This window comes from Schistocerca cancellata, chromosome 7, assembly GCF_023864275.1.
Source record: "Schistocerca cancellata isolate TAMUIC-IGC-003103 chromosome 7, iqSchCanc2.1, whole genome shotgun sequence".
In the NCBI taxonomy this organism is placed as follows: Eukaryota; Metazoa; Arthropoda; class Insecta; order Orthoptera; family Acrididae; genus Schistocerca; species Schistocerca cancellata.
In genome coordinates this window covers 422,407,314-422,425,733 of record NC_064632.1, presented here as the reverse complement: position 1 = coordinate 422,425,733, position 18,420 = coordinate 422,407,314, and the positions used below count along the sequence as shown (strand labels likewise).

At 39.5% G+C, this 18,420-nt stretch overlaps 1 protein-coding gene across 1 annotated transcript in view; it reads left to right on the top strand.

Moving 5' to 3' along the window:
- The window catches only part of LOC126092620 (protein sly1 homolog), a 161,596-nt gene that overhangs the window by 131,241 nt on the left and 11,935 nt on the right, over nt 1-18,420 (top strand). Inside the window, exons 10-12 of the mRNA XM_049908337.1 lie at nt 5,453-5,637; nt 5,792-5,871; nt 6,007-6,145. Of these exons, the coding sequence (XP_049764294.1) occupies nt 5,453-5,637; nt 5,792-5,871; nt 6,007-6,145 (404 nt within the window). The remainder of the gene's footprint in view (nt 1-5,452; nt 5,638-5,791; nt 5,872-6,006; nt 6,146-18,420) is intronic.

Below are 18,420 nucleotides of genomic sequence, written 5' to 3'. Positions count from 1 at the left end.
TTGAACAACTGTTAAGACATCAGGGAAAGACTTCCACAGTACTTGTTGTGTACATAGTTCCATGTAGTCAGTGCGTACACAACTTTCCCACTAGAGCGCGCCCCGCTAAGCACAATAGCGCAGGCGCAGCGCTCGTCCGTCTCCGCACTACGAGATGGCGCTACCATAGAGACGGACCAAATTCTGCTTCCGTCAATTCACGTATTAATATGTAACGCAGCCAATGAGATTGCTGCTAACGTAGAACCTTTTCTCCTCGCGGATCACACTCGCGCAGTGATACATGAACGCGCGAGGTATTATAACTAGTGTACAGACCTCCGATTAGTCAGTCTGAATTTGTCTGCACCAGTCTGCATTAGTCTGTACCAGTCTGTACGAGTTCTACATTTGTCTGTACCAGTCTATAGTCAAGTCTGCACCTAATAAGATTACCATATTCCTGTACATAGCCATGAAGATAAATGTATACACACTTTTGTCAAGTATCAGAGATATATGTGAGAATAAGATTAACGTACTGATACCAAAGGAACTTCAGATTGTCAATTGTAAATAGCGTCCAGAACCAAGTTAAGTAATTTTTATGCTTGTTATTATTTTAATAAATGTGTGTGAAAATTAATCAAGTTCTGTTTAAAGTTGGTCACCGTCAATCTGCTGCTCTAAGCGTGCAAGTGGCATTTCTATCGTCTGACCTAACGGCAGAAGATAAACACGCCACGATAAGACCACGAGACATATTGCTGACACTCGCCTACTTCGTTAGAGCGACAAGTCAAATAATCTGATGGTGTGTGTACTGTAGGTCTTACAGTACACACACCACAGTACTGGAGGGAGCTTTAAAGGGCAAAAACTGTAGAGGAAGACAGAGATTGGAATACATTCAGCAAATAATTGAGGACATATATGCAAGTGCTACTCTGAGATGAAGAGGATGGCACAGGAGAGGAATTCGTGCTGGGCCACATCAAATCAGTCGGAAGACTAATGACTACAGAAAAAAAAGAAAAGATATGTCACTAGTGGCAAACATGTCAGTTTCAAAATAAATACCTGCTACAGAGGCAGCCTTTTTATTTGAAGACTGGTTTACTGTTGCTGAATTGGGCCAAAAATTGAGTGGAGAAACATATTTAACTGTTATTTAATTTTGTGAGACATTGCTGCTGATGTGGGTACGTTTTACAAATCTTTCAAAGTTCGGTTTGAATTTTTTATTTACATTCTTCTTCTACTACTTCTTCTTGGCTTCTTAGGGACTTGGAGATCTTTTGCTGAACTCAAATGTTACCTCCAAATGCTTCTATCTTGCGATACTTCCTGCCAATTTTTTTGCCCATCTTGTTGCATATTGTTGTAAATTCATCCAGTCATGTATTTCTGCATCTCCATTATGGCATTTTACCAAATGACTTCTTTAATATTCTTAAAATCACTTGATCTTCTTTCACTCTCATCAGCTGGCCTGCTCATTGAAGTCTTCTGGAATTTATTATGTTCATTATTGTTGTTTGATGTGATAACATGTGAACTTACGTGTGGTGTCTCCTCTTCTAGCTTTGCAAATTATCATCATTGTATGGACCAAATATTTTCCTATAAACTTTGTTTTCAAAACTTGTAATTGTTGTTCTTCTGCAGTCTAGAATTTTCTGTATGGAGTAGTAGACTCTGTTAACATTTTGTGGTCTCGTTTTCGCTTCTGCTTGTCTCTGTCATTGCACCCAGGAATTTTAACTGGTCAGTGCATTGTAATTTGTGTCTTCCGATTATTAGATGCAATAGGTTGTCTTGTTCATTTCTAAATCTTTGAATTATCATTAATTTTGTGTTTTGATCATTTACTTTTAGGCCAAGTTTGGATGCGTCTTCTGCGAACTCCACAGATAGCTGTGAAATCTTTCTTTCACTTTTTCCAATGACCACTATCCCATCTGCATATGCTTACACCTGAACTTTATTTCTTTGGAGGAGCCTAGCAGGTAACAGTTAGAGTTCCATCACATCTCTCTCCAAGACTACATTAAAGAGAAGAGGGAACAGGGCATCTCCTTCTTTTAGTCCAGTTTTATTTTTGAAATGATTTATTCCATTTAGCAGAACACTGCTTATATTATTATCCATGCACATTTTCAGAAATTTATAAGTTCAATTGTAAATCCAAATTCTGTCATTACATTCCGGAGGCTTTGCCCGTGAATGGAATCATACAATTTTGTAAAATCAATGAACAAGTAATGTACTTTTTACTTACATTCTGATAGTTTTTCATTTATTGTTATGGTTGCAATTATATTGTCAGTATTGGATCTATTTCTATGAAAGCAATTTTGATGATTACCAGTTATACTTTATGCATATGTTTTCAAGTAGTTTAGCAATAATTAAGATAAAATCATATAGTCTGTGTTAACCAGTGATATTTCCTGACAGTTTTTCAAGTCTCATTTTTACCTATTGGGATTATCAGTGATTTCGATTCTGTTAGTATGATATCAGTTTTCCAAATTTCCTGAATCAGGTGAAACAAACGCCTGTGCAGTGCTTCTCCTCCATACTTTAGTATCTCAGCTGGAATACTGTCACTTCCAATTGCTTTACCATTTTTAGGTGTTCGATACAATTCACTGCCACTTCATATAAGAGTTTTGGAATTTGGTCGTTATTGGGACTGCTGCTTAAATTTGTGATTCTGGACCAGAATCAATAATCATATTACCATCATTATCCTTTCTCACCTTAGATTTATAATAAAACATTATTAACACTGGTTTCTCTATACACTTCATCCCAACTTTGGTTTGCTAGCTCTCTTGAAAAATCTTGCATTTTGATTTCTGATAAAAGTAATCCTGCAGTTTAGGGACTTTTTCTGTGTGTGAGTTTACTGTTATTGGCAGGAAATAAGCAAAACAAATGACTTTTGGTGGTGGATAACTCTTGGTCACTAAAGTCCTATGAGTGTTTGTTGAATAACTGACACATCAGTGCTGCGAAACACTGTTCATAGATTCGAATGGGAAATACATAGAAACTGCTCTCTTGGACACCCATAAGCCATTGGTTTTTCACTGAAAACACAATGGTCAGTTGAATAATGATCTCAGGATCCTGAAGTAAGCAACAGGCTAATCCTTGTGCTGGTCAAATGTCATCATAGGTTACAACAAAGTCCAAATCACAGCCCAGGAGAAAACCGCATGGTGTAGGGTTGTTGCCAATAGGTATAGGAGAGCTTGCTATAATCATCATCTGGTTGACAAGTAGGCTGCAGTGGTGGCAGCCCTTAAATCTGCTGCTGGTGTTTTGCCACATGATCTGGCACCAGCAGCTGTATCCTTCCGCGTTGCACCTAGCGACCTTACAGACATATGCATTATTATATCGACTCATCCATCTGTAGAGTTGGCCAGATTACAAGAAGACATTGGTAGACAGCCTTTTGCTCCCTATGTTTTATTCAAAATTTTAAAAATTGTATTTAATTTAACACTGTCAAAAGCTTTTAAATCTACAGATACTGTAAATGTGTGTTGGCATGTAACCCCTCTCTCTCTCTTCTAAAATAATTGTAGCTTGAGTAGTGCTTTGTGTGTTTTTTAATTTCTCTAGAACCTAAATTGATCTTTGCTCAGGTCATAAACTCATAATAGCTCAGAGACTTTACTAACTTTGGGGTGCCACTCTTTTTCCTAGATGAGAGTTAAAAGTACTCACAGGTTTGGGAGTACTGATATATATGGAAATACCATATCAAAAGATGAAAAAAAAAATAATAATAATAAAGAAAGAACTCCCAAAAATAATAATGAACTGTCAACTACTAGGAAACAGATTATTAATTAGTCAAAGTGGGTGGGGAGCCAGGGAAGCCACTAATCATGAGCAGTAGAGGCATATAACAAGGGGACATAACAGCAAGATCCTATCTTTGGAAAAAAGAAGATGATTTACATCTGCAGTAAGTGCACTGTCTAAATTAAGTAGTTCATTTGCTTAATTCCTTTTTGTTTTTCTTCTACTGTATCTCTGCATTTACTGGAGTGCATTTCTTTAATGTTTTCATTACATGTGCCTTAGAAATCCTAACATATTTCTAATTTTCCCCACGTTTTTCTTATTACCTTCACAATTTACTGAATATCATCTTCACTTTCTTCAAGGACTACTTGATCATCTACATATTTAATAACTCTCTCTCTCTCTCTCTCTCTCTCTCTCTCTCTCTCTCACCCCCCTCCCCCTCCCCCTCCCTATCTGTCTATTTATCTATCTGCTGTTATTCCACGACCAGTATGTCCAATAAACAGGCCTGGAGATATGCTGCAGCCTTGTTTCACTCTCTCCTAATAGCTACTTTTTTCTGCTTCCTTCACTATCACCTCTCTTATGTCATAGGTATAATTAACTTACTTGTTCCAAATTATTTTTGAATACTTCAAGCAGTATTTTCCATTTTACTAGATCAAAAGCCTTTACCTGATGTATCGAACACCAACCTATATGTGCAGCATCTTCTAAAGTCTCTGTGCCACATCTCTGTCAGCTTTTCTCATATTTATTTATTGTTTCTTTACTAGAATTTTTGTTACTGTAACACAAAAACTTATATTAGGTAGTCATTGGACATTTCATTCATAAGATGGCAGATGAAACATTAATGGATAACAACAGAGAGAAAATTTGGAAAGGATAGTAATGTGTGCAGGATTTAGTTTAACAACTGTGTTGTGGATTTATATGTGTTCCATAATGTGAAGGGCAATGGCATTGTCAATATGAGATATAAGATTAGGAACCCTGTGACCCAAAATAGTGCAGAACTGTCAGTCTTATACTTCACAGTACCAAACCCATTGCTTGTATTATTCTAAGAAGAATGAGGAAGCAAGTTAGTGACCAACGTGTTAGAGGATCTGCTTGCCTTCAGGAGAAAAAGGCAAACAAGAAATGTCATTGTATTTGTGAAAACATTCATAGAATGAATTATGGAAGTCAACAGAGAGACATATCCATGTTTCATTAATGGGGAAAAAATTTAGATCAAGAAAAGTGGAAAGTACAAATTGAAATGTTGAAACAAAATCAGAAAATAATAAAATAGCTGTACCTAAGACAAAGCAGTTGTGAGAATGTAGCCTCTATGGGCTGCCACCAGGCTAGTTTCTCCATGTGCACAATGTATCTTTGAGACAAGTGTTGGATACTGTCAGATGGAAAGCTGTTTTTGTGCCTAAAGCTTAAAAATGTCTAGCAGTTGCCTCAAAGAAATACTGTGTGGACTAAACATTCACTGTTGAAATTGAGCTGTATGCATCAGAGGAAGTCAGAAATATCACAGCAGATAGTTTTGAAAGGCGGTCACATTTATTACATAGTAAAATAGCTGTCATAATTGTCATTTAACTAATTGAGTATAACATAATTATGTATTTCTCCTGTTAAGCAATTCTCAACTGTATCAAGTCCCGTCGTTTGGACACGTTCTTTGAATTTGAAGAAAAAATTATGAGCAAAACAACCCTGGATCGGAGCATTATGGAATTGCTTGCTGATGGAGAAGCTGGTACACATGAAGACAAACTCCGTCTCTTTCTTATTTATTACATATGCTCACATTCAATGTCAGAGGTTAGAAAACAACAGATATATTTTTTCTCATATAGTTATGACAACAATCTCATTTGCCATTTTGAAGCCATGTTTTTAGTAACAACAAAATAATTCAATAATTCTGAATGAATTCCTTATTTAAGATATTTTCTATTTAAATAATTTCTTACAGGCTGAGTATGATCGTTTCGCTGTAGCACTGCAAAATGCCGGTTGTGATCTTCAGCCTTTGTCATACATAAAGAGGTGGAAGTAAGTATGTTTATAAAGCTGTAAATATAAGTTATATAAATATGTTGTGTATTCTAAACATTCAGTCGCTTTGGACACAACTTTCCATATTCAGTAAATAATTTTTTTACTGTTATATATTCTTTTTTCAAACAGAGCATATACGAAAATGGCAGCTACTCATAACCAGTATGTAGGTGGTGGTACCAAAACTGTCAGCATGTTCTCAAAACTAGTTAGTCAAGGATCATCATTTGTGATGGAAGGGGTGAAAAACCTTGTCGTGAAAAGGCATGTAAGTACCATGCACTTATGTCATAATGTATTGTCATTGCCCTTAAATTGCTTGTTCATAGTGAGTGAGAAATCATATGTATCTGGGCAGTTTAGGTAATCATTTCAAATATAAGTATCAAAATGAATAAATCATTTCCTAGAACTAGCTACAAAGTTACGTGCACATTCACTGATATGCACCACAATTCATGTTGCAAATTTCATACAGATTCATATGCAATGATCAGCCTGAACATTATGACCACCTACCTGATAGCTGGTATGCCCTCCTTTGGCAGGGATAACAGTGCGAACGTGTCATGGCATGGAAGCAGTGAGGCCTTGGTAGGTCGCTAGATGGAGTTGGCACCACATCTGCACAAACAAATCAACTAATTCCTGTGAATTCTGGGGAGTTGATGAGCTCTGACACTACATTCTATCACATCCCAGATGTGTTCGATTGGGTTCAGATCTGGTGAGTTGGGAGGTCAGCGCATCAGTTGGAACTCACTACTGTGTTCCTCGAACCACTCCATCACACTCCTGCTCTTGTGACATGATGCATTATTATCTTGTTGAAAAATGCTACTGCCATTGGGAAACATGATTGTAATGAAGGTGTGTACATGGTCTGCAACCAGTGTATGATGCTCTCAGGCTGCCATGGTGCCTTCCACAGAACCCATGGATGCCCATGTAAATATTAGCCAGAGCATAATGGAGCCACCGCCAGCTTGTCTCTGTCCCGCCTGATGAACAGGCTGCTGGGATTCATTAGACCATGCTACACTCTGCCACTGCAGGTGCCCAATGCCAATGGTCACATGCCCATTTCAGTTGTAGTTGCCACTGTTGTGATGTTAACATTGGCACGTGCACGGGTTGTTATCTGCTGAGGCCCACTGTTAGGAATGTTCAGTGCACTGTGTTTTCAGAAACACTTGTACTCTGCCCAGCATTAAAGTCTGATAGTTCTGTCGCCGTTCACTGCCTGTCTTGATTTACCAGTCTGCCCAGCCTTCAATGTCCGACATGTGTAACGAGAGGTGGCCACACAACCACATGGCATCTGACGGGGTGTCACCTTGCTTTTTCCACGTGTTGAAGACACTTACCACAGCACTCCTTGAACACCTGACAAGTCTTGTAGTTTCCGAAATGCTCATGCTGAACCTATGGGCCATCACAATCTGCCCCCGGTCAAACTCGGATAGATCGTACACCTTCCCCATTGTCCACACTGATTGCGTGCTCATTGATACTCCATACACCATGCGTGTGTCTAACTAGCAGTCATTCCTCATCAGGTGATGCTACTGTCGCCTCGATGGATTTATATCAATATTAGGTCAGTGCTCATAATGTTCTGGCTGAGTGGCGCAATGCATTCTTACTTAGTATGTAAGTATCTGGTGCACTCAGGGGGATGATTTTACCTCAGTGCTCGTGGCAATTTTGCCTGATTGACATAACAATTCTGGACAGTATGGCCTTCTAATGGAAACTTTTTGATTGACCCTATATGTATTAAAGAGCATACATGAGAGTGCATCCCTTGCCTCCATCCACAGTTAGTCTCAAAAACTGGTGTTAATTGTTGTTGTATCCATACTTGACATACTACTTCTTCCATAGTCAAACTTATGAACCATATTAACTATTGATGTATGCCGAGATTATTCATGGCTTCAAAAACCTTATTACTTTTTATGGTGCCATAACCTCTTTAAAGTCAATAAATATATGATGTGTCGCAATATCTTATTCCCTTTTTTTCCCTTCCAATTTTACCTCAGAGTGGATATTTGACAATAGTTGGCCTGATCTAAAGCTTGTGTAATATCTGCTAATTGTTTTTTCTGCAAAAAGTTTTACATGGCAAAGCTGAGTCCTTGTAGCCACAGTATCACTCATTGTTCATCTTACAAAATTGAAAGCTCATGTCCTTTAATACTCTTAGGTTTTCCTGCTACTGCCGTTACAAACCGAGCTCTCATTCATTCATGAAACTGAATGGTTTGCGAGCAGGTATTCGCCTCTCGAATACATATTGAATATTGTACAATATAAAACATTCTTAGAAAAATCATCCAAATTGCCTACTTCTTTGTTAAGATTGCGTCGCTTCCCTGGTTATTTAAAATATGCCAATGCACTGGCTTTAATATATGTGTTTACTTCACTAGAGGTACACTGCACAGTTCTCTGTCCCACACCACACACCTGAGCCATTCTCACCTGGCTATTGGCAGAGTTGTGGCAAGCACCACATAGTGAAGAGGTGTTTGCTTCAGCCTTTCTTTTGAAGACATTGTACTCTTGTAACACTGTAGCTCTTGCTTGTTTGAGTAACACTTGGTGCTTTTCTGATCTGTCAACCATAATGAACTCTTCACAAACAATACAACCATCAACATACGTACACTGGAGAATTCACCACTATACATTGAAAGTATACTCAACAATGCACGAAACAGACTGAAACAGTGAGTGACACTTCTGGTCTGCATCTGTTTGTTTCATTTGTTCTTTGTTCATGTTGTGTCTCCATTCTTCTGATCTGTTGCTCCATACTCATTACCTTACCTGCAGCATTCTGTATTTCATTACTGTTTTTATTCCATTGCTCATTCATGTTATAAGTATAGGTCTTGGAGGATCCTGTCAATCTGTTTTCCAAATTAATAGCTAGGTGTTCAGCCGAAAATAATATGCTTATTTTGTCTTTCTCCTTTAACTTTATGTGCATTCAAAATTTTCCCTCTTATTTGGAGGTGATGAACAGAATCCATACTTGCACCTCTGGACCTATGGCAAACTAATACATCAGAGTCACACCAGGTTTCTATTAATATACGAGGTGCTACCTAAAAGTTCCCATAATACACCAAAAAATAAAATTACTCTTTACCTGGATCTTGTTTATCACCATCACCTTCAAAGTAGTGCCCTGTGGGGTGTATACACCGTTCCCAGTCATTTTTCCATGAACTCAAAGCTCCTTGGAATGCATTTTTCGTGAGCCTGTGTAGTACCATTTGCAATTCTGTTTGAATCTTATCAACAGTGTAAAATCTTCAGCATTTTAACTTGAGTTTCATTCTGGGGAGTAAGAAAACATTTGGATTAATATCGCAGAGGAGGAACAACTGTCATTTTGTTTTTCGCAAGAAACTCCTGGGTGATCAACACAATGAGTGACTTCACATCGTGATGATGCAGGAACCAATTGCTGATGCTCCACCTTTTTTGGACAAAACCCTATGACAGAGACAGACCCATGACATTGCATACTACACCTGGATGGTCTGACTGTGACCGTATTTCAAAGAGACATATTCGGGAGTGAGTCTGGTTGACAGCCGAGCTGAAGTGGATCGTCACCAAATGATGTTCTGCTGTCTTAAAGACATTTAAAACAGTGATAAGTTTGCCTGTAACCTAAGGTGTCTTCCCCAAGTATTTACTTCAATATGTCGTGTTTATGTAGTGATTTTTCCAAACTCTCAAATGATGTGTGAGGTGCTAATTGGTGGTGTTTCATTGTACTAGCTACACTTCACCAGCTACACACATTCCAAGAACTTTTAGGTAACATCTCGTATGATCGGTTTGGTTCCTAGTATTGTTTGGTGTAACCGACATCATTTTATCTGTATACCTATTCTGGAAACACTTGCTAGAAACTATTATGTTCAGGTATGTTGCAAAATTCATCAGGCATAATCTATTGTTATTAGTCTCTTTATGTAGACCACATTTACCAATGGTAGGAGAGAATACCTGCTCCTGTCCTACCTTAGCATTCATATCTTCTGTCACCATCTTTATACTGTTTTTTTGGATACTTGATAAACTTGCTCCAGTTCCTGTAGAAAATATCCTTCCCTTCTACTGTCTTCTCCTCAGTATGGGCATGTACATTTAAGAGAATTTAATTAAAGAGTTTTTCTGTTATTCATATATAATGTATCCTTGGACTTACTGCTTCAAATTCTGTCACTACACCAAATATTTGTTCACTGTTGTGGCCAATGTACTACATAGTACACTGTAAGGTAGCGTGCGGTCAAAGGTCAAATCGTGGGAGTGCTGACGTAACATGCTGTTCTCGCTCTATGCCGACAGATTCTAGATGTACCCTTGTCCGGTTCTCAGCTACGCTACAGATCACTTTATTTATGAAAATACAATGTACAATCAGCAACAAATTTAACATACTCACAAACACCTTTCCCTTTCATCCAGACAAATACAGATTCATTTACAGAAATTTTTCTTTTATCACGTGTATACAGGGATAGGGAAGAGGTAGACATATAAGCAGATTTTGCAAAATCTTTATTGGCTAATTCTGCAATGTGATAGGTGCGGTAGGCGATGATGTCTCTGTCGACGAAACTTTCCAGGCCGGGAACATTAGGAACTCCTGTGCCACCACGTACAATTGCCAATGTAAGCCATCCGTTACCATGTGAAAAAGAATCGTTCAAATCAATGCTGAAGTTAAGTCTACAGCCACAGAAAACAGCAGGTCCGTCGAGAAGTGCAGTTGAAGCAATGTTCTTCACAGCGTTCTTCTTCTTGTCAGCAGCAGACGTTGAGAATTCTATGTTCTCGATGGTTTTATAGACATGTTATCTCTTGCAAGGCTGGGGATTTTCACTGCCCAGGGACTGGGTGTTTGTGTTGTCCTCATCATTTCTTCATCATTCATGAAAGTGGTGAGATTGGACTGAGTAAAGATTGGGCATTTGTATGGGCACTGATAACTGTGCAGATGAGCCCCCCACAAATCAAACATCATCATCATCATCATCATCATCATCATCATCATCTTTTGCAAGGCTATGATATCAAACTTGTAGATTTTCACTACTCCAGTCAGGTCTCCAAGGCTTCAACTCCATATAATGTCTGTACAAACAGTGGAGGAAACTCCAGGTATGAACATCTTGGTGGAGCCCACACCACAGGTTCAGCCAAGAAGTCTAAATATCCTAAATACAACCCCCTGTAACTGCATGTTTAAAAGGGATGAACAGAACAGTAAAATTGTGATAAGAGTGTGTTGCAGCATTAAGTGGTACAGAAAAGCCTTAATATGTAAATCTACAATAATATTATGAAAAGGATAGATTGCTGCTCACCATATAGAGGAGATGACGAGTTGCAGGCAGGCACAATAAAGATACTACCACACATTTAAACTTTTAGCCAAAAGGCCTTCTTCTGAAGAGAAAACACACACACACACACACACACACACACACACACACACACACACGTGACCACTGTTTTTGGCTGCCATGGCCCAACTGTGGACTGTAAATGTGTCTTGTGGAAGAATAAATAGGGTGGTGGTGGGGGTAAGTGGAGGTTGGGTAGGGGGGAGGAAGGTTTAGTGCTATTTGTGGGAATGTGCAGGGACATGGTGGGGAGGGGGTACAGCTGCTAGGTGCAGTCAGGAGATTTTTGGAGGAGGAGGAAGGTGGGAAGAGGAGCAGAAAAGGAGAGAAGTGAGAAGGGGGAAAAGACTGGCGGATGCATTGGTGGATTAGAAGACAGTGTTGTGCTGGAGTGGGAACAGAGAAGGGGAGAGGTAAGTGAAGAACAGGGACTAGCGAAGGTTGTGACCAGGGGGTTATGGGAATGTAGGATATATTGCGGAGAGTGTTCCTACTTGCACAATTCAACAAAACTGGTATTGGTCGGAATGGGCCATCTGATGATGCAGGCTGTGAAGCAGTCATTGAAGTGAAGCACATTGTGTTGGCTGTTGGGATCCCTCCTCCCAGTAATCCCGGTATTCAAACCCACAGTAGTGGAGCCTTTGTCAGCAGGTAAGATTACAAGGTAGGGATCAGCTTTTAGGTGGCGGATTGCAGTTCTTTCAGCAGATGTAAAGTTACTTTCCATGTCAATGGATTTGGGGAATAATGGTGAAGGAAGGTTTGAGATTAAAAAAATCCTGAAATGTAAACAGACTGTTCTTTGGGGGCATTGGGACTGGATCATGGTTGGATGGAGGAGTGAGCTGATTCGGACAGATTTTAATATTGGTTTTGTGTTGAGTCAGGTTGGTAGGGAAGATGGCAAAAAAGTCCATCCTGTAAGTCTGCTTAAAAAGGTATGTTGTGTGGGGAGTGTAATGTGCATGTATAAAATAGTAGAGTAAAGTAAGGGAGAATGCAGGTATTATTTGTTGTTGTTGTTGTTGTTGTTGTTGTCTTCTATCCTGTGCAAGCTTCTTCATCTCCCAGTACCTACTGCGACCTACATCCTTCTGAATCTGCTTAGTGTATTCATCTCTTGGTCTCCCTCTACGATTTTTACCCTCTACGTTGCCCTCCAATACTAAATTGGTGATCCCTTGATGCCTCAGAACATGTCCTACCAACCGATCCCTTCTTCTGGTCAAGTTGTGCCACAAACTTCTCTTCTCCCCAATCCTATTCAATACTTCCTCATTAGTTATGTGATCTACCCATCTAATCTTCAGCATTCTTCTGTAGCACCACATTTCAAAAGCTTCTATTCTCTTCTTGTCCAAACTATTTACCGTCCATGTTTCACTTCCATACATCGCTACACTCCATACATATACTTTCAGAAATGACTTCCTGACACTTAAATCTATACTCGATGTTAACAAATTTCTCTTCTTCAGAAACGCTTTCCTAGCCATTTCCAGTCTACATTTTATATCCTCTCTACTTCGACCATCATCAGTTATTTTGCTCCCCAAATAGCAGAACTCCTTTACTACTTTAAGTGCCTCATTTCCTAATCTAATACCCTCAACATCACCAGACTTAATTCGACTACATTCCATTATCCTCGTTTTGGTTTTGTTGATGTTCATCTTATATCCTCCCTTCAAGACACCATCCATTCCGTTCAACTGCTCTTCCAAGTCCTTTGCTGTCTCTGACAGAATTACAATGTCATCAGTGAACCTCAAAGTTTTTATTTCTTCTCCATGGATTTTAATACCTACTCTGAATTTTTCTTTTGTTTCCTTTACTGCTTGCTCAATATACAGATTGAATAACATCGGGGAGAGGCTACAACCCTGTCTTACTCCCTTCCCAACCACTGCTTCCCTTTCATGTCCATCGACTCTTATAACTGCCATCTGGTTTCTGTACAAATTGTAAATAGCCTTTCGCTCTCTGTATTTTACCCCTGCCACCTTTAGAATTTGAAAGAGAGTATTCCAGTCAACATTGTCAAAAGCTTTCTCTAAGTCTACAAATGCTAGAAACGTAGGTTTGCCCTTCCTTAATCTTTCTTCTAAGATAAGTCGTAAGGTCAGTATTGCCTCTCGTGTTCCAGTATTTCTATGGAATCCAAACTGATCTTCCCCGAGGTCGGCTTCTACTAGTTTTTCCATTCGTCTGTAAAGAATTCGTGTTAGTATTTTGCAGCTGTGGCTTATTAAACTGATTGTTCGGTAATTTTCACATCTGTCAACACCTGCTTTCTTTGGGATTGGAATGATTATATTCTTCTTGAAGTCTGGGGGTATTTCGCCTGTTTCATACATCTTGCTCACCAGATGGTACAGTTTTGTCAGGACTGGCTCTCCCAAGGCCGTCAGTAGTTCTACTGGAATGTTGTCTACTCCGGGGGCTTTGTTTCGACTCAGGTCTTTCAGTGCTCTGTCAAACTCTTCACGCAGTATCGTATCTCCCATTTCATCTTCATCTACATCCTCTTTCATTTCCATAATATTGTCCTCAAGTACATCGCCCTTGTATAGACCCTCTATATACTCCTTCCACCTTTCTGCTTTCCCTTCTTTGCTTAGAACTGGGTTTCCATCTGAGCTCTTGATGTTCATACAAGTGGTTCTCTTATCTCCAAAGGTCTCTTTATTTTTCCTGTAGGCAGTATCTATTTTACCCCTAGTGAGATAAGCCTCTACATCCTTACATTTGTCCTCTAGCCATCCCTGCTTAGCCATTCTGCACTTCCTGTCGATCTCATTTTTGAGACGTTTGTATTCCTTTTTGCCTGCTTCATTTACTGCATTTTTATATTTTCTCCTTTCATCAATTAAATTCAATATTTCTTCTGTTACCCAAGGATTTCTACTAGCCCTCGTCTTTTTACCTACTTGATCCTCTGCTGCCTTCACTACTTCATCCCTCAAAGCTACCCATTCTTCTTCTACTGTATTTCTTTCCCCCATTCCTGTCAATTGTTCCCTTATGCTCTCCCTGAAACTCTGTACAACCTGTGGTTCTTTCAGTTTATCCAGGTCCCATCTCCTTAAATTCCCACCTTTTTGCAGTTTCTTCAGTTTTAATCTACAGGTCATAACCAATAGATTGTGGTCAGTCCACATCTGCCCCTGGAAATGTCTTACAATTTAAAACCTGGTTCCTAAATCTCTGTCTTACCATTATATAATCTATCTGATACCTTTTAGTATCTCCAGGGTTCTTCCATGTATACAACCTTCTATCATGATTCTTAAACCAAGTGTTAGCTATGATTAAGTTGTGCTCTGTGCAAAATTCTACAAGGCGGCTTCCTCTTTCATTTCTTAGCCCCAATCCATATTCACCTACTACGTTTCCTTCTCTCCCTTTTCCTACACTCGAATTCCAGTCACCCATGACTATTAAATTTTCGTCTCCCTTCACTATCTGAATAATTTCTTTTATTTCATCATACATTTCTTCAATTTCTTCGTCATCTGCAGAGCTAGTTGGCATATAAACTTGTACTACTGTAGTAGGTGTGGGCTTCGTATCTATCTTGGTCACAATAATGCGTTCACTATGCTGTTTGTAGTAGCTTATATTTTCCTATTCATTATTAAACCTACTCCTGCATTACCCCTATTTGACTTTGTGTTTATAACCCTGTAGTCACCTGACCAGAAGTCTTGTTCCTCCTGCCACCGAACTTCACTAATTCCCACTATATCTAACTTTAACCTATCCATTTGCCTTTTAAAATTTTCTAACCTACCTGCCCGATTAAGGGATCTGACATTCCACGCTCCGATCCATAGAACGCCAGTTTTCTTTCTCCTGATAACGACATCCTCTTGAGTAGTCCCCGCCCGGAGATCCGAATGGGGGTCTATTTTACCTCCAGAATATTTTACCCAAGAGGACGCCATCATCATTTAATCATACAGTAAAGCTGCATGCCCTCGGGAAAAATTACAGCCGTAGTTTCCCCTTGCTTTCAGCCGTTCGCAGTACCAGCACAGCAAGGCCGTTTTGGTTATTGTTACAAGGCCAGATCAGTCAATCATCCAGACTGTTGCCCCTGCAACTACTGAAAAGGCTGCTGCCCCTCTTCAGGAACCACACGTTTGTCTGGCCTCTCAACAGATACCCCTCCGTTGTGGTTGTACCTACGGTACGGCTATCTGTATCGCTGAGGCACGCAAGCCTCCCCACCAATGGCAAGGTCCATGATTCATGGGGGGATGCAGGTATTGTCAAAACAAAATAAATAAATCAAAACAGTTGACATATCACCCGAAAACTGCTCATAGAAATCTAATGCCAGGATTATATTATGTAAGGACATTATTGTGCGTATGTAGAAGAGTAAGGTTGAAAATAAACCAGTAAGATTGCTTGAAAAAGAGGTAATTGACCTAGTGTAACACATTCCAAGATATAATGGCAATATATATATTCATGTCATGGCTGTCAGTGTAGTGTAACTAACTTAAGGTTTTTGAGGTATTCATTAAACAGTTGCATATCTCTGATTCTTTAGGAAATCTATTTGTTCAAAGCATGGTCAGTTTGATCTCTTAAGTCACAGTAAATATCAGTCTCTTCAGAAGTTCATCTAGCAGCCTTCCTTTCCAACTACTATGAAGAATTTCCATAGAACTTCAATTTGTTTCATGTAACTCTTACTTATACAAAGATGGTAGCTAAACATAGATTTTCAGTTTTCGTCATATTGATGTGGTCCTTATCTTTTAGCATAAATTCAGCCAGTCTGTCCTACGTAAAAATTCCCACAGTCCCCATAGTTACTTTTATACACACCACAGGATGCAAATGGTTTAGTATGCTGAGTGTTTGTTAGGTTGCATGGTTGTACCTAACGTATTAGTACTTCAGAAGGCTGCGCAACACTTTCGTGTTGTGAAAAAGTCTGACTTTTCTGTCAGATGTGGTGCGTGTGGAGGGTAGAGAAACATATCTAGATTTTGTGTTGTGTGCAAACTGAGTTACGGGGACTGTGGGAATGTTTGCATTAGACCTTCAAACTGCTGTACAAATAACACCACTGGTCAGAATGATGTTAAATTGTAATGGAATATTATCGGAGAAGGGGGAAAATGTATGGCATAAGAAAAATAAATAGTTGCAAAATGTAGCAGTAGAGGGCACTGTAAGCATCATAATTTAATAGTGGTTGATTGCAAATGACAAATGAATCATACAACAATGCCTAAGGTGTACATTTGACGTTAAACAAATTGTACTACTCAGTGTGCATGGTTGTACAGGTGTGATATTGTCAGTTACCTAAGCCCATCCACCAAGGCAAGGTCATATCGCGTCAGATGGGAAAATCGGTTTTCAATTGTCCTGAGTCCAAAAACCACATAAAAAGCATCAATCACAATCAGATCGGATTATTAATTTCCATGCGACTAACACAAAGCATGTTCAGTATGCTGTCCACCATTTTCTACAAAAAGTTGAAATCGTGAAACAGTGTGTTCCACAACTGATCAAAGTGTTTCCGGTGTCTGATCAGAATGTGTTGCACAGTGCGTGCCTTCAGTGCAACTAAGTTTGCAGTTGGAACACTGAAGACAACTTCTTTCAGGTAGCCCCACAGCCAGAAGTCACACGGATTAAGATCAGGTGATCGGGACGGTCAGACTGTAGGGAAATGGCAGCTGATAATTCTAGCATTTCTGAAATGGCCCTTCAGCAGCTGCTTAATTGGCTTTGAAATGTTCGGAGGTGCGCCATCATACATAAAAATGATCCCATCCATGCTGTTGGAGAACTGGAATGACGTGGTTGTGCAAAATACACTTACAGCACTTAATAGTGACAGTAGAGGTAACAGGATCGGAAGCACCTGTCTCTTCGAAAAAATGTGGCCCTATGATAAATGGTGCTGTAAACCCACACCACAGTGACCTTTTCAGGATGAAGTGGTACTGGTTGATTTGCATGTGGATTTTCTGGTGCCCATATTCAACAATTTTGTTTACTGACATATCTTGTCAGATGGAAGTGGGCTTTGTCTGTCCGCAAAATCTTCCAAGGCCAATCATTGTTCACGTCCTTACGAGTAAGAAATTGTAAAGCAAAGGTGTGTTTTGCTGGCAGGTCAACAGGAAGAAACTCGTGCACATGGGTAATTTTGAATGGATAGCAAAGAAGGACGTTTCATAGGATTTTGTACACCATGCTCACGGGTATGCCCAATGTTCAGGCAATTCTCCATGCACTGCACATTAACACACCACCACTTGTCTCCTCCTGCACTGCTGTGGCCACTGCTTCCACTGATGTCGAATCAATTTGTTTCCTTCCTCTACCAGGTAGCACACCAAAAGAGCACATCTTTTCAAATTTCTGAATCATTTTCTCCAGACCCACGGCAGTCATAGGACCAAGAAACCCTTCAGTGTCCGGAAATTCTTCAGAGCAATGGGTGTCCAGTCATCATTCTTGTAAGATAGTTTTACAAGCAGAGCGCGATCCTGCATTGAGACCGTAATGACGAACATCGCAGATGCTTGTTTATACCAACTTCAAAGGGTCGTGCGCATGAGAGGTGTTTTCATTTACATATTCTTACACATACAGTGCCATCTGTTTATCAATTTTCACACTATTTGTTTTCTTCTGCCACATGTTTTCCCCCTTCCCAATGATATTCCATTGCTTATGTAGCTACTTATGGGAGCACCATGAGAGAGAGAACATGGGATGGTAATCTTCTTGTTCAAACCTCATTTATAGTAAAAGCATTGTCCATAATAAGGGACACCAAATGTGTCAAAATATTTTGTAGCCATAAGAAGAGTAGAAGGTACTTTTGAGAAGGTATCACTCTTCAATATCTAAAAAGGTCGCAAAGGTTTGTCTGGAACCCTAAAATCTATTAAGCAGCTATTTAATGGAACATTACTAATAGAAACAGTAACATCACAGTAAGCCACTGACATTCTGGTATCTAAACAGTTGGATAAGTACCCCACTGTGGTTGAACTGCACCACACCCTCAGCTAAGTCAAGGGCTAGTAACTTGCAGTGACATGCATGACACTTC